The sequence below is a fragment of the Trichechus manatus genome, unplaced genomic scaffold, assembly GCF_000243295.1.
Source record: "Trichechus manatus latirostris isolate Lorelei unplaced genomic scaffold, TriManLat1.0 scaffold00116, whole genome shotgun sequence".
Taxonomy (NCBI): Eukaryota; Metazoa; Chordata; class Mammalia; order Sirenia; family Trichechidae; genus Trichechus; species Trichechus manatus.
In genome coordinates this window covers 4,336,911-4,363,390 of record NW_004444052.1, presented here as the reverse complement: position 1 = coordinate 4,363,390, position 26,480 = coordinate 4,336,911, and the positions used below count along the sequence as shown (strand labels likewise).

Below are 26,480 nucleotides of genomic sequence, written 5' to 3'. Positions count from 1 at the left end.
TCACTCTGCTCTCATTATACTGGGCAGCCTGCATTCTGACCACAACCTTCCTCACAATGATTGTCCTATAACATTCAAGAATCCTCTGACAAGCTTGTGTGAGCCGCCTTCTCCTCGAATTGCTCGTGGGCATGGTGGTGACCACACATCTCTGTGAATTCCATGTACGGGCAGATTGGCAGGGTCACCCTGCGGCTTTGTCTCAGGCTGTGTCCCGTTACATGCCTTGGCAGGTTCCAGTATTTTTTAGTTCTTCTACTGAGAACTTTGATAGCCTCAGGCAGCACTGGCCAAGCAGATTAACACTGACACTCAGGCGTCAGGAATGCAGGAGGTTTCAGAAAGGTGATTGAGAAAATCTGCTACCGTGTCTCTGTGGATAGGGTGGAGCAATATGGACAAGAATATAGCGGCAGACTGGCTCAGCTGTTGTATTCATAAACCAAAAAAGCTAAACCTGTTGCCGCTGAGTCGATTCCGACTTACAGCGACCTTATAAGACAGAGTAGAGCTGCCCCATAGGGTTTCCAGGGAGTGGCTGGTGAATTCAGACTGCTGACCTTTTGGTTAGCAGCCGAGCTCTTAACCTCTGCACCACCAGGACTCCGTAAAATGCTGATTGATAAGTCTTGGTCACTCTGGGAGCACAGGACTCCAGCACTGATCTGTATATTTGATCAGTAGTGTGAATGAGAACCAATGACAGGCAGATAGCATATCATGAAGCTGGACAAGAGAACAAATGTGATACCACCATTAAGGTCTGTAGGTTTGAATGATGGGCTGTGTCAAACAAGAAGAAATCTAATAGGATGTACTTAGATTCAAAAATTGCATCTGAAAAATAGAATCCTTAGGGGTTTTAACCACTTATAAATTCAGCATAAGCCAGCATTCTGGTAAGCCAGAGCCAGTTGGCACTGAGTCAGTTCTGACTCATGGCAACCCTATGTGTGTCAGAGTAGAGGTGTGCTCCATAGAGGTTTCATTGGCTGAGTTTTCATAAGTAGATTGCCAGACCTTTCTTCTGAGGTGCCTCAGGTGGACTCAAATTTCCAATATGTGGTTAGCAATTCAGCGCATTAACAATTGTACAAAATAAAAAGATTGTATTAATAGAGATATAGAGCCCAGAACAAAGGAATGTAAGGTTCCCTCTAAGGTTCCTCCCAGTTCTCCCCACTGTGTACAGATCAGATGCCAAATGGGAGCATTTGGTATGTGTTAGGACAGATAATGGAGTCTGCTCAATCTAACCTTGTTGTTAGTTGCCTGTAAGTCGTGGCAACCCCATGTGTTACGCAGAGTAGAACTGCGCTCCGTAGGGTTTTTAAGGCTGTGACCTTTTAAAAGCAGATCACCAGGTCTTTCTACTGAGGCACCTCATTTTCCTGGCCCAGGTCACACATATAGTTAATATTAGAACCAGAACTAGAACTTGGGTTGCCCACCTTTGGGTAGGGGGCTTTACCCACAGCTTCACGCAGCATCTCATGGTGAGCCACTTCTCACCAAATATATTGCACAACCTTCTAGTTGGCGTCCTTGACTCCATACTTATGCTACTTCTTTTTTTTTTTTTTTGGTTTATTGTTGTAGTTTAAGTGAAAGTTTACCTTTCAAGTTAGTCTCTTATACAAAAATTTATACATACATTGTTATATGACCCTAATTGCTCTTCCCATACTGTGACAGCGCACTCCTCTTTTCCAACCCTGATTTCCCATGTCCGTTCAACCAGCTCCTAACCCTCTCTGCCTTCTCAACTCACCTCCAGAAAGAAGCTGCCCATTTAGACTCATGTATCTACTTGAGCTAAGAAGCACACTCTTCACGAGTATCATCTTATGTCCCACAGTCCAGTCTAATCTTTGTCTGAAGAATTGGTCTCGGAAATTGTTTTAGTTGTAGGCTGGTAGAGAATCTGGGGGCTGTGCTTTCCGGGGTTCCTCCAGTCTCAGTCAGACCACTGAGTCTGGTCTTTTTACTAGAACTTGAGTTCTGCACCCCACCTTTCTCCTGCCTTCCTGCTACTTTTTGTGGCCCTAGACATCTTCCGAAATCAAGTGTTATTTCATTTTCTTATTCTATACCTTTAGCCTTCCCTCTATTGCCTGTAACGTAAAGACCAATGCCCTGGCATATCATTCAGGACCTGCCACAGTCTGCCCCTAGCCCTTCTCACTTGCATCTCTGGATGCCAGTCTCCCAATTCTGTCCTTACCTCTGTCCTCCTACTGGGCCAACCCAGACTTCTCATGTGGCTCAGGCACACCTTGCCCTTCCCTAGCTTGATCATCATCATCTTCTTCTTTTTTTTTTTTTTTTAAATATTTTATTGTGTTTTGGGAGAAAGTTTACACAGCAAATTAGGTTCCCATTTGATAATTTCTACACAGATTTTTCTGTGACATTAGTTACATTTTTCACAATGTGTCAGCGTTCTCTTTAATTGCATTCTGGTGGTTCTGTTTTCAGTAGTCTAGTCCCTACCCCCTTATCTTCTCATCTTTGCTTTAGAGTAATTGTTGACCTTTTGGTCTCATAGACGTTGTTTTTTAATGGAGCATGGTACTCATGGATAATATTCTTTATTTTGTGTGCCAATCTGTTATTTTGCTAAAAGGTGACCTCGGGATAGTTTTGTATCTCAGGGCGGTAGTCTCAGGGAGTCCTCTAGTCTCAACTGGTCCAGTAAGTCTGGACTTTTTAAGAATTCGCTTTCTCTTCTGTGTTTTTCTCTCGTTCTATCAGTGTCCCTGTATTGTGGCCCTGATTAGAATGGTTGGCAGTGGTAGCTGGGCATCATCTAGTTCTTCTGGTCTCAGGGTAGATGAGGCCATGGCTCGTGTAGGCTGTTAGCTCTGTAGACTAGTTTCTTCTCTGAGACTTTGGTTGCCTTCTTTGTCTTTTGCTCCTAACGAGTTGAGACCAATAGTTGTATCTTAGATGGCTGCTTGCGAGCTTATAAGACCCCAGACTCTACTCACCTCACTAGGATACAGAACATGAACTTTGTGATGCCAGTTGACTCAGTTGTCCCATGAGACTGAGGTCCTAAGCCTTCAAACCGAGAAAATCATTCTTGCAAGGTGTTTGGTTATATCCGAGAAGTATCTGTAACTCTATCCTTTATGAATATATATGCATGCATGCACATATCTGTATGTACACGTACATATAGATACTTCTATCTGTGCCCACATATGTACTCACTTGGACCTACCTGTACACTTACATGTCTATACACCTGCATATGTGACCATACACTTGTTTTTTGGTTATTCTTGGTGTTGTGGCCAAATTATTTATGTCACATTCTTTAACACAGGACATCCTTTTCTCTGGTGCACTTCTTAGTGACATTGTTGAGTTTGGTCAGGCTGTGCTCATTACACTCACATTTTGTGCTACTTTTCCCATCACCAAAAATAGCAAGTGTCGTATCATTTAGAGAGTGATTCTTCTTCCCCCCATCCACCTGACTGGATCTTCTGTTCATGTTGTTGCTTCCACTCAGAACACCTTCTGTTTTCCTCTGAACTGCATCCATCCTCCGGACCAAGTTCAAGTACCACTTCTCTAATACCTTCCATGGTTTGGATGGAGTGAATCGTTCCTTTTTTTGTGTTTCTGTTTGGACTTGGTGCATATCCTGTTACAGCACCTAAGACTCATCTCTCTCCTCGGACTTTGTTAGCCTGGCCCACGTTGGTCTCTGTGATGAGAAAGTAAGCTCCTTGAAGGCAGTTGTCACCTGTTGTCTACTTCTCCCTATCCCTACAGGGCCTTGCAGCTAGTGTCAAGTGACTTATATTTGCTAAATAAATTCATTTTTCTTTCTTTTTTTTTTTATTGCACTTTAAGTGAAAGTTTACAGAGCAAATTAGTTTCTCATTAACCAATTAATTCACAAATTGTTTTGTAACATTGGTTGCCAACCCTGCGATGTGACATCAGTACTCTCTCCTCCACCCCGTGTTCCAGCTTGTTTCCATTTGTCTGGTTTTCCTGTCCCTTCCTGCCTTCTTGTCTTTGCTTTTGGGCTGGTGTGCCCATTAATCTCGTAGACATGACTGGACTGTGAAGCACGTTCCTCATGTGTGTTATTGTTGGTCCTATAGACTTCTCTAATCTTTGGCTGGAGGGTGAACCTTTGGAGTGACTTCAGTACTGAGTTAAAAGGGTGTCTGGGGCCATACTCTCGAGGTTTCTCTAGTCTCTGTCAGATCAGCAAATCTGGTCTTTGTTTGTGAATTTGAATTTTGTTCTACATTTTTGTCCCATTCTGTCTGGGACCCTCTATTGTGACCCCTGCCAGAGCAGTCAATGGTGGTAATGGGGCACCCTCTAGTTGTTCTGGGCTTAGTCTGGCAGAGGTTGTGGTAGTTGTGGTCCATTAGTCCTTTGGACTAATCTTTCCCTTCTGTCTTTGGTTTTCTTCATAAATTAGTTTTTCAGTGGGTTAATGTTACATCAGAGATAATTGGCAGCTTGTGTAAAACAGGTTTCAACATTGAGTCTTCTTTGAAGTCTAACAGCTCCTTGTGACTTCTTTGTCCCTTTATTCCTTCACAAGCCCAATCAAAAAAAGTCCTTCAGCGTTTGGGGGCTGTTCATGGTAAAGAATTGTTTGGCGTTCATTTCTTTACTTCTGGAGAGGAGGTGGGCAGGTGGACAAAAATGTAGTGATCTTAAAGTGTTAGCAAACTGCATCCTTGTTGTGGTTAGTTGCCACTGTGTGGGCTCTGACTCAACAGAATGAAATGTCTCCTGGTCCTGGGCCATCTTTATGATTGCCAGTATGTTGGAGTCTGTGTTGTCATTATTGTGTAGGACCTTCCAACCCAGGGGGCTCATCTTCCAGCACTATATCAGACAGTATTCTGTTGTGATCCATAGGTTTTCATTGGCTATCTTTTGGAAGTAGACTACCGGGCCTTTCTTCGTAGTCTGTCTTAGTCTAGAAGCTCTGCTGAAACCTGTCTACCATGAGTGACCCTGTTGGTATTTGAAATAGCAGTGGCAGAGCATCCAGCATCAGAGCAACATGGAAGCCACTAGAGTATGACAAACTGACATCAGGGTGGTGGACTGCATCCCGGGGGGTCAGAGCAGTTATGACATAGAACCGAACCAAACCAAACATAAGACAGAGGACAGTGAGGAAGGGCATGCACTGCAGACACTGTATCAGAAAACTCTGCAGCTCTGCCTCACTATCCCATCACTACTCCATTTCAGGTCACTCTGTTCTCCATCTGGTAGCGGAGGAGCCTGGCGCAGCGGGTGATATCTGGGCCATCCCTAAGATAGCAACTCTGCTGCCCAAATTAGTTTAGAGCCGAATGCCCAGCACAAAAGCATATGTGGCTCGAGCATTTTTATCCTGCTGACTTTGATGCCTTTCAGATAACTTTCATGCGGTCACATGGGGATGCTTTTCAAAGTGAAATCATTATTGAATGTCTATTTTGCTTTTGATGCAGGAGCAGAATCTTTCAAAAAAAAAGCAAATCCAAGACCGAAATAGTGATTTGCCTGTTTTTGCTCTTACAGGTTCCTGGCCTTGACTCCGTGGAGAGTGTATCTCCTGATCTCAGTCATGCTACTTGGGCGTGTTATTATGCAAATAATAAAGGATTTGATTTTGTCAAGAACGAGAGGTAAGACAACTCAGATTTTTTTTATGGCATTTAATTCGCTAGACTCTGATTGTCTGATGTTTGTATTGACGTATTAACCAATTTGTCTATTGAAAGGAGCAAAATAATAGATTACATGGGCATTGGCTTTGCTATTGTCAATATAATAATCTAGTTAAGAGACCAGTCACTGGAGAAAGACATCGCGCCTGGTAAAGTACGGGGTCAGTGGAAAAGAGGGAGACCCTCGGTGAGATGGATTGACACAGTGGCTGCAACAGTGGGCACAAACATAGCAACGATTGTGAGGATGGTGCAGAACTGGGCAGTGTTTCTTTCTGTTACGCAAGGACTCACTATGAGTTGGAGCTGACTTGACAGCACCTAACAACAGCTGATGTTGTCCCTAGTCATGGCTGCTGCTGCTGGGCAAAAAGTTTGTGTGCTGGTTTCTCTTTTGGCTCTGGGTATTGTTCTTTTCCCCATGTGTCTCTCAGTTTGTTGTACTGTGGAGGCTTGCGTGTTGCCGTGATGCTGGAAGCTATGCCCACCGCTATTCAAATACCAGCAGGGTCACTCCTGGTGGACAGGTTTCACATGAGCTTCTAGACTAAGACAGACTAGGAAGAAGGGCCCGGCGGTCTACTTCTGAAAAGATTTAGCCAGTGAAAACGTTATGAATAGCAGCAGAACATTGTCTGTATAATGCTGGAAGATGAGCCCCTCAGGTTGGAAGGTAGTCAAAATACAACTAAAGAAGAGCTGCTTCCTCAAGGTAGAGTGGACCTTAATGACGTGGATAGAGTCAAGCTTTCAGGACTCAAAATGAGAAGAACAACTGCAAACATCCATTAATAATCAGGATGTGGAATGTAAGAAGTATGAATCTGGGAAGACTGGAAATAGTCAAAAATGAAATGGAACACATAAACATCGATATCCTAGGCATTAGTGAGCTGAAATGGACTGGTATTGGCCATTATGAATTGGGCAATTGTATGGTCTACTATGCCGGGAATGACAGATTGAAGAGGAATGGCATTGCATTCATCATCAAAAAGAACATTTCAAGATCTATCCTGAAGTATAGTCCTGTCAGTGATAGGATAATATCCATATGCCTACAAGGAACAGCAGTTAATACGACTATTATTCAAACTTATGCACCAACCACTAAGGCCAAAGATGAAGAAATTGAGGATTTTTACCAACTTCTGCAGTCTGAAATTGATCAAACATGCAATCAGGATGCATTGATAGTTACTGGTGGTTGGAATGCGAAAGTTGGAGACAAAGAAGGATTGGTAGTTGGAAAATACAGCCTTAGTGATAGAAGTGATGCTGGAGATTGCATGATAGAATTTTGCAAGACCAATGACTTCATTGCAGATACCTTATATTAAAAACATAAATGGTGACTATACTCGTGGACCTCACCAGATGGAATACACAGGAATCAAATCGACTACATCTGTGGAAAGAGACTATGGAAAAGCTCAGTATCATCAGTCTGAACAAGGCCAGAGGTCGACTGTGGAACAGACCAACAATTGCTCATATGCAAGTTCACGTTGAAAATGAAGAAAATTAGAACAAGTCCACAAGAGCCAAAGTACAACCTTGAGTATATCCCACCTGAATTTACAGACCATCTCAAGAATAGGTATGACTCGTTGAATACTAATGACCGAAGATTGGATGAATTGTGGAATGACATCAAGGACATCATACATGAAGAAAGCAAGAAGTCATTAAAAAGAGAGGAAAGAAAGAAAAGACCAAATGAATGTCAGAAGAGACTCTGAAACTTGCTGTTGAACACTGAGTAGCTAAAGCGAAAGAAAGAAATGAGTAAGTAAAAAGAGCTGAATAGAAGATTTCAAACGGCAGCCCAAGAAGACAAAGTAAAGTATTATAATGAAATGTGCAAAGACCTGGAGATGGAAAACCAAAAGGGAAGAACATAGTCAGCATTTCCCAAGCTGAAAGAACTGAAGAAAAAATTCCGCGTTGAGTTGTAATATTGAAGGATTCTACAGGGAAAATATTAAATGACTCAGGAAGCATTAAAAGAAGATGGACCAGAGATATCATTGCTGATGTCAGATGGATCTTGGCTGAAAGCAGAGAATACCAGAAAGATATTTGGTTGTGTTTTATTGGCTATACAAAGGCATTGGACTGTGTGGATCCTAACAAATTATGGATAACATTGCGAAGAATGGGAATTCCAGAACACTTGATTGTGCTCATGAGGAACCTGTACATAGGTCAAGAGGCACTTGTTTGAACAGAACAAGGGGATACTGTGTGGTTTAAAGTCTGAAAAGGTGTGCATCAGAATTGTATCCTTTCACCATATTTATTCAATCTGTATGCTGAACAAATAATCCGAGAAGCTGGACTGTATGAAGAACGGGGCACCAGGATTTGAGGAATACTCATTAACAGCCTGGAATATGCAGATGACACAACCTTGCTTACTGAAAGTGAAGAAGACATGAAGCACTTACTGATGAAGATCAAAGACCACTGCTTTCAGTATGGATTACAGCTCAACATAAAGGAAACAAAAATCCTCACAACTGGACCAGTAAGTAACATCATGACAAACAGAGAAAAGATTGAAGTTGTCAAGGGTTTCATTTTATTTGGATCCACAATCAACACCCCTGGAAGCAGCGGTCAAGAGATCAAAAGATATATTGCATTGGGAAAATCTGCTGCAAAAGACCTCTTTAGTATTGAAAAGCAAAGATGTTACCTTGAAGACTAAGGTGTGTGACCCAAGCCATGGAGTTTCCAGTCACCTCATATGCATGTAAAAGCTGGACGATGAAAAATGAAGACCGAAGAAGAATTGATGCCTTTGAATTGTGGTGTTGGTGAAGAATATTGAATATACCGTGGACTGCCAAAAGAACGAACAAATCTGTCTTGGAAGAAGTACAGCCAGAATGCTCCTAGAAGAGTGAGATGATGTCTCACATACTTTGGACATGTTATCAGGAGGAATCAGTCCCTGGAGAAGGATATCATGCTTGGTAAAGTAGAGGGCCAGCAAAAAAGGAAGACCCTTGATGAGATGGACTGACACAGTGGCTGCAACAGTGGGCTCAATCCTAGCAACGATTATGAGGATGATGCAGGACTGGGTAGTGTTTTGTTCTCTTGTACATAGGATTGCTATGAGTCGGAACCAATTCGACGGCACCTAACAGCAACAATTGTTCTTTTAAATGTCATTTTGATATTTATGTAGGCTACAGTGAGGATAACAGTGAATTATTTATCACATCCTACGTGATGAAATCAGGCCATTAGAAAATGGACTAAGCCTGTTGCTGTCGAGTCGATTCTGACTTATAGCAACCCTATGGGACAGAGTAGACCTGTCCTGTAGAGTTTCCAAGGCTGTAATCTTTACGGGAGCAGACTGCCACATCTTTCTCCCATGGACTTTTTGGTTATCAGCTGAGCACTTAGCCAATGCACCACTAGGGCTTCTTAGAAAATAGACTAGCTTATATAAAAACTTTCTTGGCTTCGATGAAGAAGAACAATGAATTCAGGACTTAAAAACAACTAACTGTGCTCTCTCTGCCTCCTTCTCACCTCTCTTTCTCTGTCACCCTAACCTCTCTCTCTGCCTTCCCCCCTTTCTCGCTCTCTTTTCTATTTCAGAATAAAGACACGTAACCCATAACTTTTAACCTAACTAGCTCCTTTTTTTCTCTTTTTTAGACTTTTCTTCTTTTTTTATTGTAAAAATATATTGTCATGGATTGAATTGTGTCTCCCCAAAATATCTGTCAAATTGGCTAGGTCATGATTCCCGGTATTGTATGATGGTCTACCATTTTGTCGTCTAATGTGATTTCCCTATGTGTTGTAAATCCTATCATTATGATATAATAAGATGGATTATCAACAGTTATATTGATGTGATCTATAAGATTAGTGTCTTAAGGCAGTCTCTTTTGAAATATAAAAGAGAGCAGAAAGACACGGGGACCTCATACCACCAAGAAAGCAGTGCCAGGAGCAGAGCAAGCCCTTTGGACCCAGGGTCCCTGTGCTGAGATGCTCCCAGACCAGGGGAAGTCTGTTGACAAGGACCTTCCTCCAGAGCTGACGGAGAAAGCATTCACTTGGAGCCAGCGCCCTGAATTCGGACTTGTAGCCTACTGGACTGTGAGAGAATAACCTTCTCTTTATTAAAGCCATCCACTTGTGGTATTTCTGTTATAGCAGCACTAGGTGACTAACACGTATATATAACACATTTGCCAATTCAGTATTTTTTGGGTCAGCCTAACCAGCTCTTGCTATGATACATTTTATCTACCACAGATGTATTAAGGCTGCCTTGAAGTAGAGCCCTGATGGTGTAGTGGTTCAGCTGCTTGGCTGCTAACCAAAATGTCGGCAATTTGAACCCACCAGCCAGTCTGTGGGAGAAAGATGTGGCAGTCTGCTTCTGTAAAGATTACAGCCTTGGAAACCCTATGAGCAATTCTACTTTGTCCCGTAGGGTTGCTTTGAGTTGGAACGATGACAGTGGATTTTTGGGTGTGAGGTGGGGCATCTCAGTAGGTTAGGGTTTTGCAGAAGGGTCGGATTGGTTCATGGTGATCCCTGTGTTTCTGCTTTGAATCAGAACTGATAAAAGAGAGCCCCTTATTTGCAGTAGACTTTGTAACATTTTTTTATCCTCCGGGACCTCCTTCAGGGGATTCAGAAGATACAGTCATTGGAAAGTCAATTACAAATTTTACCAGCAGTCATTTTAGCTCCTAGAGCAGGTAGACTCACAAAGCCAACTGAACATTGCCATGTATCAAAATTCGGTCCTAATATGGGCACAAGTTATAAAGAACAGACAAATGAGGAAGACCAAGGACAAAGTTGAAAGACTTTGTAACTGTCCTTTACTCATTTCTTGGCCCCTTGCACGGAGATTATTTCCAGCATGACTCATTGGCTTGATATTAATGCAGATAGGGAAACTTCATCTTCGCATGCTGCGGGAAACCTCTTATTGTGAAGATTCAATCCTTTAAAAAACTAAGGTGGCAATTGCCTCCATGAACAACTGCCTCCTTTGCCCACCTACTGTTACTAAACATTTATTCAAAGGTTCTATAGAAGAATCCTGATCAAAAGGGGGAAAATGTAGAGCAGAATTTCAAACCCTCATGGAATCCAGACTTTCTGGAGCCGTGGAGGCTACATGAACCCCTGGAACTTTTGCCTGGAGATAATCTTTAAAACTTAAACCAGAAATATCCCCCAAAGTCTTCTTTAAACCAAACAGTAGTTTAGCTTAACTAGTAAAGAATGTCTGCCTTGAGCATTATGCTCTTTTAAGTTCTATCTGTATGGGATCAAATTGACAACAGCAACTCATAAGATTAGATAGGAATCTTAAGGGGCAGTGAGTTTATCTTAATGGGGAGAAGCAACTCAGAGAAGGAGGATGAGAATGGTTGTACAACTTGAAGAATGTAATCAATGTCACAAAAATACACATGTAGAAACTTGAATTGGTATATGTTTTTGCTGGGTGTATTCTCAACAATAACAACAATAAAATAAAATAAAATATTAAAAAATATTAAAAAACCAAGGTGGTAGAGTTGAAGGAATATTAGTCTAAAGGGCCTAGTTTTTGAGTGAGTTCACTCATTTCCGGTCTGTGGAGAAGCTACCTAACAGTCTGTGTTAGTTTCCTATGGCTATTGTAACAAATTGTCACAAACTTAGTGGTTTAAAACAACAGAAATTAATTCTCTCATTGTTTTGGAGGCCAAAAACCAAACCCATTGCTGTCAAGTTGATTCTGACTCATAGCAACCCTATAGGACAGAGTAGAACTGCACCATAGGGTTTCCAAGGAGCAGCTGGTGGATTTGAACTGCCAAGAGGCTAGAAATTCTAAATCAAGTATCACTGGGTTGAAACTGAGATGTCAGCAGGGCTGCACTCCTGGAGCTTCAGGGGAGGCTCTGTTCCTTGCCTTTTCCAACTGTTGGTGGTCACAAGCATTGTTGGCTTGGAGATGCATCACTCCAGTCTCTGCCTCTGCGGTCACATTGCCTTCTCCTTTGTCTGGGTCTCTCATAAGGATATTTGTGGTTGCATTTGGGCTCTACCCAGGTAATCCAGGATAATCTTCCCATCTCAAGTCCATTAACTGCATCTATGAAGATCCTTTTTCTGTATGTTTTTATTGTTATTGTTAGGTGCCATCGAGTCAGTTCCGACTCAGTGACCCTGTGTACAACAGATTGAAACACCACCCGGTCCTGCACCATCCTCATAGTCGTCGTTATGCTTGAGCCCATTTTTGCAGCCACTGTGTCAGTACATCTCACTGAGGGTCTTCCTGTTTTCCACTAACCCCCCACTTTACCAAGCATGATGTCCTTCTCCAGGGATTAATCCCTCCTGATAACATGTCCAAAGTATCTGAGACGTAGTCTCAGCATCCTTGCTTCTAAGGAACATTCTGGGGGCACTTCTTTCATTTATAAATATATATATATATGAATATGTATCTATATATATATATATATAGAGAGAGAGAGCAGCTTTTATAGGTTCCAGGGATGAGAACCTGATATCTTGTAGGGCCATTATTCAACCTACTACAAAGTCTGAACCTTTTTTTTCCTATGATACTGGAAAAGAAAACAAACAAAAAACAAAACCAATTGCCATTGAATCAGTTACGACTCATGGCGACCCTGTGTGTGTCAGAGTAGAGCTGTGCTCTGTGGGGTTTTTCATGGCTGTGACTTTTCAGAAGGAGATTGCCAGGCCTGTCTTCTGAGACTCTTCTGGGTGGGTTCAAACCCCCAACCTTTAGGTTAGTAGGTGCGCGCTTAACCATTTGTGTCACCCAGGAAGCCCTGAAATTGGGAAACCTGCCCTCAAACTACAGAGCTGGGTGAGGGCCCAGTACAGCCGGAAGTCTAGTGCCTGTGCCCAGTAACAGTCTGCTCTGTTCACCGCTGACACATAACCCGCCCAACACGAGTGTGTGTAGTCGTCAGTCAGTTTGTGCCGAGTGCCTTTCTGTGCCAGAGCCTGTGGAGACACTGGGCTTCCTGTGGGGACCCAGACACACCGGCCTGTCTGTCCAGATGTGCTCTTATGCCCCTCTCCTGTCGGCAGCACTTGTCAAAGGCACATCCCCCTCTCATGGTTTTCACCAGACAGCGTTGCTCTGAAAACAGCATTTCTGCCTCGTGAGAGGAAAGGAGGCAAGGGAGTGATTACAGTGCCTGTCGTCTTTCCCAGTGTTCCCCAGTCTCCTGTGTCTGGGAGGAAACACTGTTGCCTGCCTTGGCCTCCTTTCTTAGAGTCTTTCAGGACAAAGAACCACTTGAGTCCTGTAAATAGTTGGCAGGAACCCTGACTCTGCAGACCCTTCAGCCTAGGGCACTGCTGTGATGAATTGGACTCTGGGAGGCACAGACTCGGCCCAGGTTAGATCCAGGCGCACTTAAAGTAACTCCATGGCTTGAATCAAAACTGCCAGCCACTCTCATTAGATACCTCGGCTTATGAGAACAACAGCAGCGAAAGGACCATCAAGTCAGCAAGGCTCAGGAACAGCTCTGTCGCCTTCCATCTCTCTCAACTTCCCCACTTTCCATAGCGTTTTTGGCTAAAGATATTAAACTTCTATTGTTAAAAATTTAATTGTACCCTGTATTAGTCAGAGTTCTCCAGAAAAAAAAAACAGAGAGAGAGAGAGAAGAAAAGAGACATTTATTTTAAGGGATTGGCTCACATAGTTGTGGGGCTGGCAAGTCCAAAATCTATAGGTTAGCAGGCTGGAAACTCCAGCAGATATTTACGGTATAGTATTGAGGCAGAATCCTCCTATCGGAAATCTCCATTTTTGCTCCTAAAGCCTTCCACTGATTGGATAAGGTCCACATTATCGAGGGTAACCCACTTTGCTTAGAGTCAGCTGATTGTAAACGTTCGTGACACAAACAAAATACTGTCACAGCAACATCTCGACTAGTGTTTGGCCGAACGACTTGGCCCCATACAGGAGCCAAATTGACACCTAAAATTAACCATCCCATACCCTTTCCCTCCAGTTATCATCTTTAATACCATCTTAGACGTTGACTATGAAATAGGTGGGCAAAAGAGTGGAGATAACGTCTTGTGAATGAATCTCAGTGAAACGTACGGGAGTCCACGTATCTGTGTTGTGGCACGCTAGTGTGAGAACCTTCAGGCCATGTTGGATTTCTCTCACTTTCTTGTTGTTGTGTCCTCAAGTTCCTGCTTCCCTGCATTAAGCCCTTCATCAGGGCCATGGGGAACTCTGTTTTGGTATGGCAAGCTCCTCCTACATCCTTAAACTTTTCCTTGACCTCCTTTTCCTTCTCTCATTGCAATTGAACCAGTCTTTCTTCCCCTACCCCCAGGCTGTCTTTAAGAGCCTTTTCTCAGAGACTAGTTCTCCTGCTGCCCTATACAGTGAGGAAGAGGGGTCAGCAGTTCTTCACATTGCTCCTACAGCAACTTGTGGAGCATTTTCAACCACCATCTCTTAATACCTTTCCTCCTGCAAAATCCACACCATCCACTTAAGCCACTATGGACCCTCCAGGTCGTCTCCAATGAACTAGAGTCCTATCTGTAGTCTTGATTCTCTGTCATTTCAACTTCTGCCCTAATGACTTGTCTGTTGGCCTGGTTTTAGTCACCTACTGGCGTGGCCTCATCTTTTACCTTTAGTCTTTAGAAATTCTGTGTCTCCAATACGGGCCAAGGCTTAAAGTCAATTCTCAGTGCCCCTCTGTCTGTGCCTCTCTGGCCCCTCCCTCTTGCTGAACCAGGTCTTTGTGCTCAGTTTGGCTATTGTCCTGCTCAGCCTCTTGCACTGTCACTGTCCCTTAGCCCCATCTTTGTCCTGACTTCCTGTCCTTACTCAGGCCTGACTTGATCCATGAAATAACCTGGTTATTTTAGCAGTTCTATCCTTAACCATTCTGAATTTTCTTGGTCCCTTATCCATCAACCATACTCATTTTTCCAGTTTGCAACAATAAAAACAAGCATACACACACCTCAGACCATTATACTTTCTCCACTCTTGGCTCCAGTGTTGTCAGAAGAGAGTCGTATAACAAGGTGAGTTGTTACCTCTCGAATTTAGTCTATCTAGACTTCACTAGTGTGTATAATTCCTTGGATTATTTTGAGTTGTTTATTTGTTTTGATATGCCACTTAACTCCAAGAAGTTTGTGGTAGCTTATAAGTAACATAAAAAATAAGACTGTTTTAAAAGGAGCCCCTAGGGAGAGGGTTGACATGTTGTGGGGTTGTTAACCAATGTCGTAAAACAATATGTGTACTACTGTTTAATGAGAAACTATTTGTTCTGTAAACCTTCACCTGAAATACAATTTAAAAAAAAAAAGGAGCCCTGGTGGCACAGTAGTTAAGAGCTCAGGCTGCTAACCATAAGGTTGGCAGTTCGAATCCATCAGGCGCTCCTTGGAAACCCTATGGAGCAATTCTACCCTGTCCTATAGGGTTGCTAAGAGGCAGAATCAACTCGATGGCAACATATTTGATTTTTTTGGTTTTAGTAGAGGAACAGGAGTCTAACATGGTGACCATAATTAAGCAACAGATTGATCCCCATGCTTACTGGCAGTCGGGGCAAAAAGGGAAATGAGATCACTTGCACGATTCTAATTGTCTGATAAAAGAATGCAAGTTGAGAATCTTTTTCATGGGGCTAAATTTAAAGAATTTATTACATAGATTTTTGACAGTGGATACTGAAGAACATCAGGGGCAACATCATTGGTATTTGTTTGTTTGTTTTTTCATTTTGTTTGATGGCAAATGCAGAAGCTTCCTTGTGGCCATTTGTTATATTGAGCTTCATTAAAGCTGGTAGTGTAATATTAAGGCATAGTCCAATGAAGACAGTTATTGGGGAATTAAGAAAGCAAATGAGATCTAGGTTTTTTTTTTCCTCTGTTGATTTCATTTGAGTCTAGGTATAAACTCAAAAGACTGAGAGAATGAATAGATAAAAATCTCCTTTCTCAAATAACAGTCCTCTTCTCCTTTCATCAGTACCATTTCAAGGCTCACCTTAAGTGCCACCTCTATTATTGGCACTTTCATCCACATTTTCTCTCTTCTCTGAACTCTGTCATACCACTTGGCTTGCGCCACTTGTACCGTGTCTAGACCACCTACACTGGTTCATATTTATGTGGGTGCATATTTTATCTTTCCCACTAGACAGTGAAGTCCCCAAGGGGCAGGGATCATGTGTTATATAGTGTTTCTTCTCCCGTGGTACCTATCCAAGTATTTTGTATGTAGTAGAATCTCAATAAATATTTATTGACTAATTGCCTAAATTTGCTTATTGGCCCAGTTGTGAAGATTTTTTGTTTTCTTTATGTTGAGGTGTAATCCATAGTCTTTGATCTTTATCAGTAAGTGCTTCAAGCCCTCTTCACTTTCAGCAAGCAAGGTTGTGTCACCTGCATATCACAAGTTGTTAACGAGTCTTCCTCCAATCCTGATGCCACGTTCTTCTTCATATAGTCCAGCTTCTCGGATTATTTGCTCAGCATATTGATTGAATAAGTATTGTGAAAGGTTACAGCCCTGACGCACTCCTTACTTGACTTTAAACCACACGCTATCTGCTTGTTCTGTTTGGACGACTACCTCTTGGTCTATGCACAGGTTTCTTGTGAGCACAATTAAGTGTTCTGGACCAGTAAGCAACATCATGATAAATGGAGAAAATATTGAAGTTGTCAAGGATTTCATTTGACTTGGACCCACAATCAACGCCCATGGAAGCAGCAGTCGAGATCAAACGACATATTGCATTGGGCAAATCTGCTGCAAAAGACCTATTTGAAGTATTAAAATGCAAAGATGTCACTTTGAAGACTAAGGTGCACCAGACCCAATCTATGGTCTTTTCAGTCGCCTCATGCATGCAAAAACTGGATAATGAACAAGGAAGACCAAAGAAGAACGTATGCCTTTGCATTATGGTATTGGTAAAGAATATTGAATATATCAGTGACTGCCAGAAGAACAAACAAATCTGTCTTGGAACAGGTACAGCTAGAATGCTCCTTAGAAGTGAGGATAGTGAGACTTCATCTCACATACTTCGGACACATTATCAGGAGGGACCAGTCCCTGGAGAAGGACCTCATGCTTGGTAAAGTAGAGGATCAGAGACAGAGAGGAAGACTCTCAACGAGATGGACTGACATAGTGGCTGCAATGATGGGCTCAAGCATAGCAATGATTGTGAGGATGGTGCAGGACTAGGGAGTGTTTTGTTCTGTTGTACATAGGATCGCTAGGAGCTAGAACTGACTAACAACAATTGCTTGAATTAGCCATGGTACTATACGTATACACTGTATGATTTGATAGTTTCTAGAGTTTAAAGAGCTAAACATTCCACTTTAAGTCTCTTGGAGTATTTCTAAATTTAAAAAATGCCTCAGGAGAAAAGTACCTTGTTTAAATTTCACGTTTTGCTTCTTGTTACAGGTGCCCAGTTGTGGAGAAGCCTCAGCGAAAGGTAGGGAACCTTCTTTCAATGCCATGGCTAAGGAGGGTAGGGTGGAGGGAGGTGATTGAGCTGCCAAGGTATATCTATGAAATAATATTTTAGTGACAGAACTCAAATCCCATAGTGATTTACAAAAGTGGGAAAATAAAAATACAGTGGAATTGAGGGCAAACATAAAATTGCAATTCTTTCTATGATTGTATCTTGTTACAATAGTGGACAACATAAATTTGTGAGAGTCATTGTGTGAAGCTTTGGAAGCGAAGGGAGGGAGATATTTTCATTTGGGATTTCCTTTTGGACTCCAGTTTGGGGCATAAACGTTGCTGTTTTAGTGGAAGAACAGGGCAATGCTGAAGTCATGGAATATTCATGGAACATTCCAGAAAGGTTAGCTGAGTTGTAAGTTTAGAGGCTCTTAGGTGTGATGGTGCAGTAAGTGTTGAACATCCTCTTGACTGCTCGCCCAGCCAGGGCAAACCTGAACTCCCCTTTCGTCTAATGCTGTCCTTCCTGAAGTCCAAGATGCTGTTTCCAAATGGAAAAAGAAACGAGCTGGGGTAGTTCATGAGGGGAACAAAATTCACTTCACCAGCTGTGTATATGAGAAGTAGAAAAATGAGGAAAGTGTAAAAGTTCATATTCCTGTAATATTTTGCTGGAATTGATTTGTTTTTTTAAATTCTGCCTTAAAAATATCTTTGTATTACTTAATGAGGATGGTTGGAGTACTAAGTTTATATCAAAGTGGACATCATGAAATGAATACTCAAAAAGAAGGGCAAAATAATTTCATTAAAAATCCTATGAAAAAACATGACTTCCAAATTCTGAGAGGGGCTGGCATTTATAAACCAGTAATGTACTTTGCTGTGTTCATAGAAGTAAAGCTTATTTCAGGCATAAAAACTAATTTTATGACTACTTTATAACTGCTCGCTTGTTCCTTCATTTCTTTTTATTTTTTTATTAAAAAAGTTCTTCACTTTTGTTAATTTTATCGTGGCTAGTGTATATAACATACACTTTGCCATTCTGATTGCCTTCATTTCTGATCCCAAATTATCAAGGGCAGAATGCAAACTTTCCGAGACATAAGAAAGGGAGTCATTGGATATAGTGAGAGAAATTGAAACCAAGGGGTTCTCAGGGAGGTTGTCGGATGCCTGTGAGGGCTGGCATGGCCCAGGGGAGGAACTGGCACAGGCTCTTGGACTCATTTGTCTTACGATATTTTCCTAGCTAGATGTTTGGAGGCTTGCTCTGTGCCTGAACAGTTTAAGGTTCTCTTTATATTTTATGGACATTCTTTACCGGAAGGGAAAGTTGAAAATTCTATATTACTCTTTGGAGATGGTTAAGAAAATAGTGGTGTGTTTTGGAATCTTCGAGAATGTGTTTGGGGCTTTGCTGTTTTTTATCTGCTTTTGAGTTTCCGTGTGTTTCTTAGGTTGGCATCTTTTAGGAAGAACATGTAAATTGAGAAGGATGAGAGAACATTCTAGCTGGAAATCACATGTGGGTTAAACAGTGTCACTTTGGAAATTAAAAAAAAGATATCTGTGAAGAAAAGACATTTTGTATATAGTTTGACCAGTATGCATTTCTATAGCTTTTTAAATTGCAATTATACACAGACAATGATCTTCTTTACTGTCAAAGTTTTATCAGTACTAAAGGGTAGTTTAAGGAAGAGAATGAAAAGCAAACTGAGGATTTAAAACATGGATCTTAAGCAGAAAATGTATTTCTTTCTAACCCAGCAGTTGTTTAAATAGAGTAGATAAGGAATATTGCTTAAGTTTTTGGTTTCTTTTAAAAATGAATAACAAAGTTTATATTCATGTAAGTAATTTATGTAATTGGAAACACAGATTTAAGGTATATTGTCCATCGATAGGATGACATAATTTCTACAATCATAATAAAATATGTACACTGCAGTGACTCATTTAAAAAAAGGTTCCTCTTTTCATTTCCAATATTTTAATTTACTGAACAAATAGAATTTGAAATATACTTTTTATTTGTTTGAAAGCTCTTCAGACTTAACTAAAGAAAATTTGATTTTTCAGGCCTTATTAATAGAAATAAAGATGAGTGTTTAAAACTTTTCTCTCAGTAAACATTTCCATCTAGTAATATAAATAAGTTTTACCTATACAGTGCAACTCTTAAAACCAAATCTTCATTAATTAACCAATTAATAATTTGTTAGGTCTTGGGATAAGGTTATTATGGCTCCAAATTTTGTTTTCCAGCTCTGTGCATGTTAAAGGAGCTTACTCAGTTCTACAGGCACATTTGGCTGTGAAGGGTGATACCTGCTAACTGAAGTTCCAAGACGAGATTTGTGAAGATGAATGAAATGAATTTATTTTTGCTGAGGGACTTAACTATCTAGTGGATTCAGATACTCAAACATCAGTGGTTCTGTCTTTCTTTGTTCGGTACACTTTATTTTTTAGAATAGTTTTAGATTTACAGAAAAATTGAGAAGATGATAGAGAGTTGCTGTATCTCCCCTCACACAGTTTCCCCTATTTTTATTATTACATCTTATGTTAGTATGGTCCATGTGTTAGAATTAGTGAATCAATAATCGAGACATCCTTATTAACTAAAGTCTATTCTTTATTCAGATTTCCTGAGTTTTTACCTGATGTCCCTCTTCTGTTCTAGGATCCCACCCGGGACACCACATTGCATTTAGTTGTCACGTCTCTGTAGGCTTCTCCTGGCTGACATTTTCTCAGACTGTCCTTGTCTTGGAAACCCTGGTGGCATAGTGGTTAACAGCTATAGCTGCTAACCAAAAGGTCATGGTTCAAATCCACCAGGTGCTCTTTGGAAGCCCTATGGGGCAGTTCTGCTCTGTCCTTTAGGGTCACTGTGAGTCAGAATTGACTTGATGAAAATGGGTTTGGTTTTTTTTTTTTTTTTTTGTCCTTATTTTTGTTGACCTTGGCAGTTTTGAGGAGCACTGGTCAGGTATATTATAGAATGTCCCTCTGGTGGAACTTCTCTGATGTTTTAGAGAAATTCTCACAATTAGAATGGGGTTATGGATTTCTGAGAGAAAGATCATGGAGGTAAAGAGCCATTCTTATTACTTTATATCAGGGGTGCATACTGTCAGCATGATTTATGACTGTTGATGTTGATCTTGATCATCGGGCTGAGTTGTCAGGTTTCTGCAAATTGGTTCTTTTTTTAAGCAGAACAGTCTACTTGGAAAATCAAATTAAGATCAGAAGGCTTTTGGAGAGGACAGAGCTGGGGAGAGGAGTTTGAATGCTTGTCCAGGATGGCGCCCTGGAGGCTTGTAGCCTGCTGCATCCACAGCTGCTCTAGGCACCTGCTCACCCCTGGTGTGGCAGATCGGGGCCTGGGTACTTTTCCTGCTCCCCTCAGACATGCTGGGTTCCCTTGGGTAGGTGTTGTAAGCTTTCTGTGCTTGCATTTCCCCATTCATCAGTTGAAGAAATTGAGGCTTTAATCTGTAACTCTAGTGAGCTAGTGTAAATTCATAGGATTTTTTAAAAAGTACTATGTACAGTATTCAGGTTTCTCGAAAGACTGGTTCAAGCATTGTCTCCCTTCCTTTTCTGGAGTCTGCAGTTTTATGAATGCATTACAGTTTGCGTGTGAGAGTTTCCACTGCGAGCTTTCTTTTAATCCAGAAGCTGTGTGAATGGTAATGATTTGGAAAAATTAGCACAACAGGACTTAAGGAGCTTACTTTGCTAACAACTGGGTTTGGTCAGGGAGTGAGTGGCTCTGTATTCTATGACTTTTTAAAGATTTATAATATTTTATTACTTTGGGGAAGTACCCATGGGCCTCAGAGAAGAAGGATAATGGAAATAACCTTTAAAAAGGGTGTCAGTCGCCCCTGAATCACCTAGAAGTATATCTAAGTTGGAGTCCCTGAATGGCGCAAATGGGTTAAGTGGTTGGCTGCTAATGAAAAGGTTGGAAGTTCGAGCCTACCCAAAAGTGCATCGGAGGAAAGTCCTGGTAATCTACTTCCAAAAACAAATCAACTTTTTAAAAACCCTATGGAGCATAGTTCTGCTCTGACATACATGAGGTCGCCATGAGTCAGAATCTACTTGTAGCAACTGGTTTTGTTATATTTCAGTGCAACGAATATCCATCCTATACACTGATTAGGAGCCCCAGGGGTCCTGGCTATTGGTCTCCTCCGTGCAACTAGTAATTGCTCGGTGAGAACATAAGAGGGAATCATCTTGAAATATCCCTTCTAGCTCTATAAAGTCCCCGATGGTGTGATTTGAGGGCTTTGTATATCCTGTTCGTCTTGTTGTCCTTGTACGTTCTTGTTTAGCCAGTAGCTCTTCCAAAGGGATCTAACTCACAGCAGAAGGGATACTTTCCTCTGTCTGTCTACTGCCCTGGTGGTGCAGTGGTTAAGCACTGGGCTGTTAACCAAAAGGTCAGTGGTTCGAACTCACCTGCCACTCCGTGGGAGACAGATGTGGCAGTCTGCTTCTGTGAAGATTTACAGCCTTGGAAACCCTATGGGGCAGTTCTTTTCTGTCCTGCAGAGTCGCTGTGAGTTGAAATCGACTCGATGGTGGTAGGTTTGGTTTTTTGGTGTCCACTGCACTTTCATTGTGTGATTGTATTCTGGTCTTTATCTATGACATCAGAGATGCACAATTAAACTAGTTGTTCCTTGAATTTCCTGCATGATGATCTGGTAGGTTGTACACAGTGATTTTTAGCATCTGGCACTGGGTGGTGCTTGTGTTTGTAATACTGAAAAAATTACTTTCTTTTGAGGATAAAATGCAATGACTGGTAAGCGGATCTCTGCAGGTGGGGCAAGGCTCTTGCTTATGGGAACCACGTGGGATTATAGTCTGTCCAGCTACCAAGGTCCCAGGTGCTGAGCCCAGAAACTTCTCCCTCACTGGCCGTTGTAAGAATCACCACCCGCCCTTAGCCAGCCCAGCTCCTGGGATGGTCAACAAGGGTGAGATTTCCCTCTTTCCAGCACTGCAGCAGCTCGTGCTGGTCTCAGAGTGAGCCTGGCCTTCTCTCCTTGGGGCTTCCATTGGTTCATCTAAGGAGCATTAATTTCACTATTAAAAGGTGGATCGCATAGTGGACCGTTCTGCGTTCATAATGCCGTTGCAAACCTTTTAAATTAAAAAGGAACTCCTTTCTTACTGTCGTCTCTACAACCCTAATGTCTTGCTATTGCACAGACTGTTATTTACTCTTTGGGAAGGTTTCCTTTTGTCAGCTAAATTAAGCTTAAAGTACTTCCGTAAGCATTTAGTGTGAAGGTGATCGTGGATATGTACACTCACATAGGTGTGTAGTGTCTCTGGTTGTTGAAAGGTTATCCGCTCCTCACCACAATGCCACCAGGGCTGCATTCATAAGCTTGCATTCATTAATTAGTATATTAAAGACAGAATCTGATTTCCGATAGTGTCATCAACAGTAAAAGTCAGAATTTTACTTGGATGCCACTCATAGATCGATTTTTGTACCTGGAAAATTCCTTTTGCGAAAATGTGCTTCTCAGTGTGTTTGTTCTGAGAGGGGCTTCTGCTTGAGCTATTTCTTTAATAAACAGTAAGCGCTAACTCTACAGTCTGTGAACAGGATTTATACAGAGCTGTCCGTCAGCTGAGCCCAACTGATATCTTTATGACTCATTCCTGGTATTGAATTGAAACCTGATCCATAGGATCATAATAGCCTTTCATTTCTGCATGAGAGTATGGCAGATAATTGAATAAAATCCTCTGTTAACAGATCAGAAATTGTGCATGCTTCCTTTTAAAAACATAAAACTGTTTTCCGGTTGACCAGGGTTTTCTAAGTAACTATAAATTAGAAGGAAAGAACTTTATTGGCATATACCAACCATTCACGATTTCTTCACCAGCTTAAGAGTTTTGTTTGCTGTACATTGTAACCCAGAATAAGGAGTTATTCTCTTCATAAACCTTATTTTGTTGTTCAGTGCCAATTTATACAAAGTAAAATTTTCTGAACCGTATGACTGAGAGCTGTGGGATATAACAGACATTCCAGGAATCCAGATGCTTCTAGCAGGGTGTTGTTCACAGGAAATGGGCTCACAGGAAGTGGCTTTACAACGATACGGCGAAGGCATTGGATCTCTGCTTTGCCCTACCTTGTACTGGCTCTTCAGAGCCAGAGCAGAGAATTAACAGGGTCAGTCTTTCTGGAGCCAGCAGGGATTAGCAGCAGAGTGGAGAGCTTTTTGCCTCTAGCTTGCTTAAATCACTGGAGCCATCCTTGAAGCCTGTCTGCCTCTCTTACTTGCTCTTGGGAGCAGAAATTCTGTGGCCCCACTTCTTTGGGTGAAGTGCCCTTTTGTTATTGTGAGCTTCCAGCTAACTGCCAGTCAACCCATTCTACCTGGATGCATTTTGGGGGGAGAGGAACCAGTATCTGGTTGTAAAGCCCAAGTCCTGATCTTCATTTAACTCATAGGCTCAAAATGAAACATTTAAGTAGAAGAAGTCTAATAGACCAAATCCTTGAGTGACACATTATGCCACAGTTAAAAGTGGAAAACAGAGCAGGAGTACCGTCATTGGTTGTTGTTATTAGTTACCATCAACTTGGCTCTAACTCATGGCAACCGTATAAACAGTACAGAGAATGTTGCCCAGTCTGAGGCGTCTTCACAGTCATTGGTATGCTCGAGTCCATTGTTGTGGTTGCTGTGTATTTTGAGTGCCTTCCAACCTATAGGGCTCATATTCCAGCATTATATTGGACAGTCATCAGTTGTGATCCACAGGGTTTTCACTGGCTAACTTTCAGAAGTAGATCACCAGGCCTTTCTTCCTAGTCTGTCTTAATCTGGAAGCTCTGAAACCTGTCCACCATGAGTGACCCTGTTGGTATTTGAACTACTGACGGCACAGCTTCCAGCATCGCAGCAACATGCAAACCACCCGCAGTAGGACAGACTGATAGTGGATGGTCATCTATCCAGTGTTTGCTAAATTATCTCATCTGAGGAATGGACCTTAGTATGAAAACTGCATTTTCTATATTTGTGACTCATTATATTATGCTTATCAAATTTGCATAGACAGGGTTGTTGATCAGCATTGCCAAGTAAAAAGCTTTAGTCCTCTGGTAGCTTAAAAGATTTCATCTCTTTCCATGTTAGGTACAACAATAATTTTTGGTCTCCTGCACTGAAACAGCTAGACTCTACAATTTTAATATTTTCGAGTGTATCTTAAAGTAACCTTGAACCTTGTACCTTATAGAAGGTACCTTGTACCTTCATATCTTATCCAAGTAAGACTTGTACCTTTCCATAAGCCGTAATATTTGAAAGCTGTATTTTTATCTTAATTTCAGTCAGAACTCTAGATGGGGGCCCCATCTCGCATGAGTTTTAAAACAAAATCTTGTTGTGTAGGATATAGTTGATTGGATTAAATTAAAAAAATATATTTTTCTTAGGAAAAAAATATTCATTTAAATTGAGAATATGCTGGATTTTAGTATAAGCATATCTGTGCTTGGATGAATCTATAGCTGAAGATGCCTGGGTTAGCCTGGGAGCTAAGCACCACTTTTAAAATCTGTACCCTGCCATAATAAAAATTCAAATAAGCCTTTTATTCATTTTTTCAAAAATGAGTGAACACAGTTCTGTAGTCATATATTACACAATGGATAGTCAAAGCCTTTTTTTCCTCTCTCTTCTAAAGAAAGAATAGACCCATTCATTGACTGCCTACATTGAAAGCACAGCCTTTGTCAGAGCTACTGAGATTTGATCTGAAAGTTTCTGAAAGTTCCGAATTCCAATCCGCTGTGTTAATTTTTTGAAGTTATTTTGAAAATTAGATCAGTTGAAGAGAAGTATGGAAAACGAGAGTAGAAGCAGTTTTTTAAAAGCTTTTTTGGAGGAAAATGATATGAAGAATTATGCTTCTTATGTCCTCACCATCAGTGTTGTATCTACATAAAAACTGATTTATGAGTCTTTAAAAATGCCTCGTGCTAGACATATACAGACTCCCTTTTCTCTGAGGAGTCTGCCCAGCAAAAGGAAGCACGTGCCCAGAATATGAGTCCAGGGGAAAAGCCCTCTGTGAAGTTGACCTGGATCTTCATGACGGTGTTCGTCAGTTGCCATTGAGTTGGTTGTGACTCGCGGCGACCTTATGTACAACAGAACGAAGTGTTGCCCCATCCTGCACCATCATGGTGATCTTTGGTATGTTTGAGCCCATTATTGCAGCTATTGTGTCACTCCATCTCATGGAGGGTTTTCCTCATTTTCACTAGTACTCTACCAAACAGGATGTCCTTTTCTAGTGATTGGTCTTTCTTGTAGCAACTGCTGTATTTCTTGAGGCATTGAAGATAAAATAAGCGAGAAGTACCTTTCGCAGCCCGCTTGCTTCATTGACCAAGGGTGGTTGCATATTCCTGGTTCATATTGCTTTTGCAAGTAACACATTCTCCTTAAATGCATGCATATTTATCAAGTCACAACATGAGTAGAAAACCAGTGGTCAAATCTGGGACCTTGTTGTTGTTGTGTGCCGTCGAATAGATTTTCAACTCATAGTGACTCCACATGACAAGAGTGGAACTGCCCCAAAGGGTTTTCTAGGCTGTAATCTTTACGGGAGCAGATCGGCAGGTGTTTCTGCTGCAGAACTGCTGGGAAGGTTCGAAATCACCAGCCTTTTGGTTAGCAGCTGAGCGCTTAACTGTAGCTCCTCCAGGGCTCCTCCAGGGGACCTTAGGTGACCTCTGAACAACCTACTATTCGCGGCTCCTCAAGTGGAAAAAAACGAAAACCAGTTGCCGTTGAGGCACCTCAGACTCATGGTAACCCCGTGTATGTCAGAGCAGAACTGTACTCCATAGGGTTTTCAATGACTGAGTTTTTGGAAGTGGATCGCCAGGCCCTTCTTCTAAAGTGCCTTTGAGTGACTCGAACCTTCAACCTTTTGGTTGGTAGTTGTGTGCATTAACCATTTGTACTCAGGGACTTCATCTATTTACATATATGTATATATATACGGAAACTCTGGTGGTGCAGTGGTTAAGAACTACGGCTGCTAACCAAAAGGTCGGCAGTTCAAATCCACCAGGTGCTCCTTGGAAACCCTATGGGGCAGTTCTACTCTGTCCTATGAGTCAGAATTGACTTGACGGCAGTAAGTTTTTT

General features: G+C 41.6%; 1 protein-coding gene across 1 annotated transcript in view; it reads left to right on the top strand.

The window, feature by feature from the left end:
- The window catches only part of RETREG1 (reticulophagy regulator 1), a 218,518-nt gene that overhangs the window by 68,418 nt on the left and 123,620 nt on the right, over positions 1-26,480 (top strand). The window contains exons 2-3 of the mRNA XM_004384050.2: positions 5,560-5,666; positions 17,233-17,263. Coding sequence (XP_004384107.1) covers positions 5,560-5,666; positions 17,233-17,263 — 138 coding nt within the window. The remainder of the gene's footprint in view (positions 1-5,559; positions 5,667-17,232; positions 17,264-26,480) is intronic.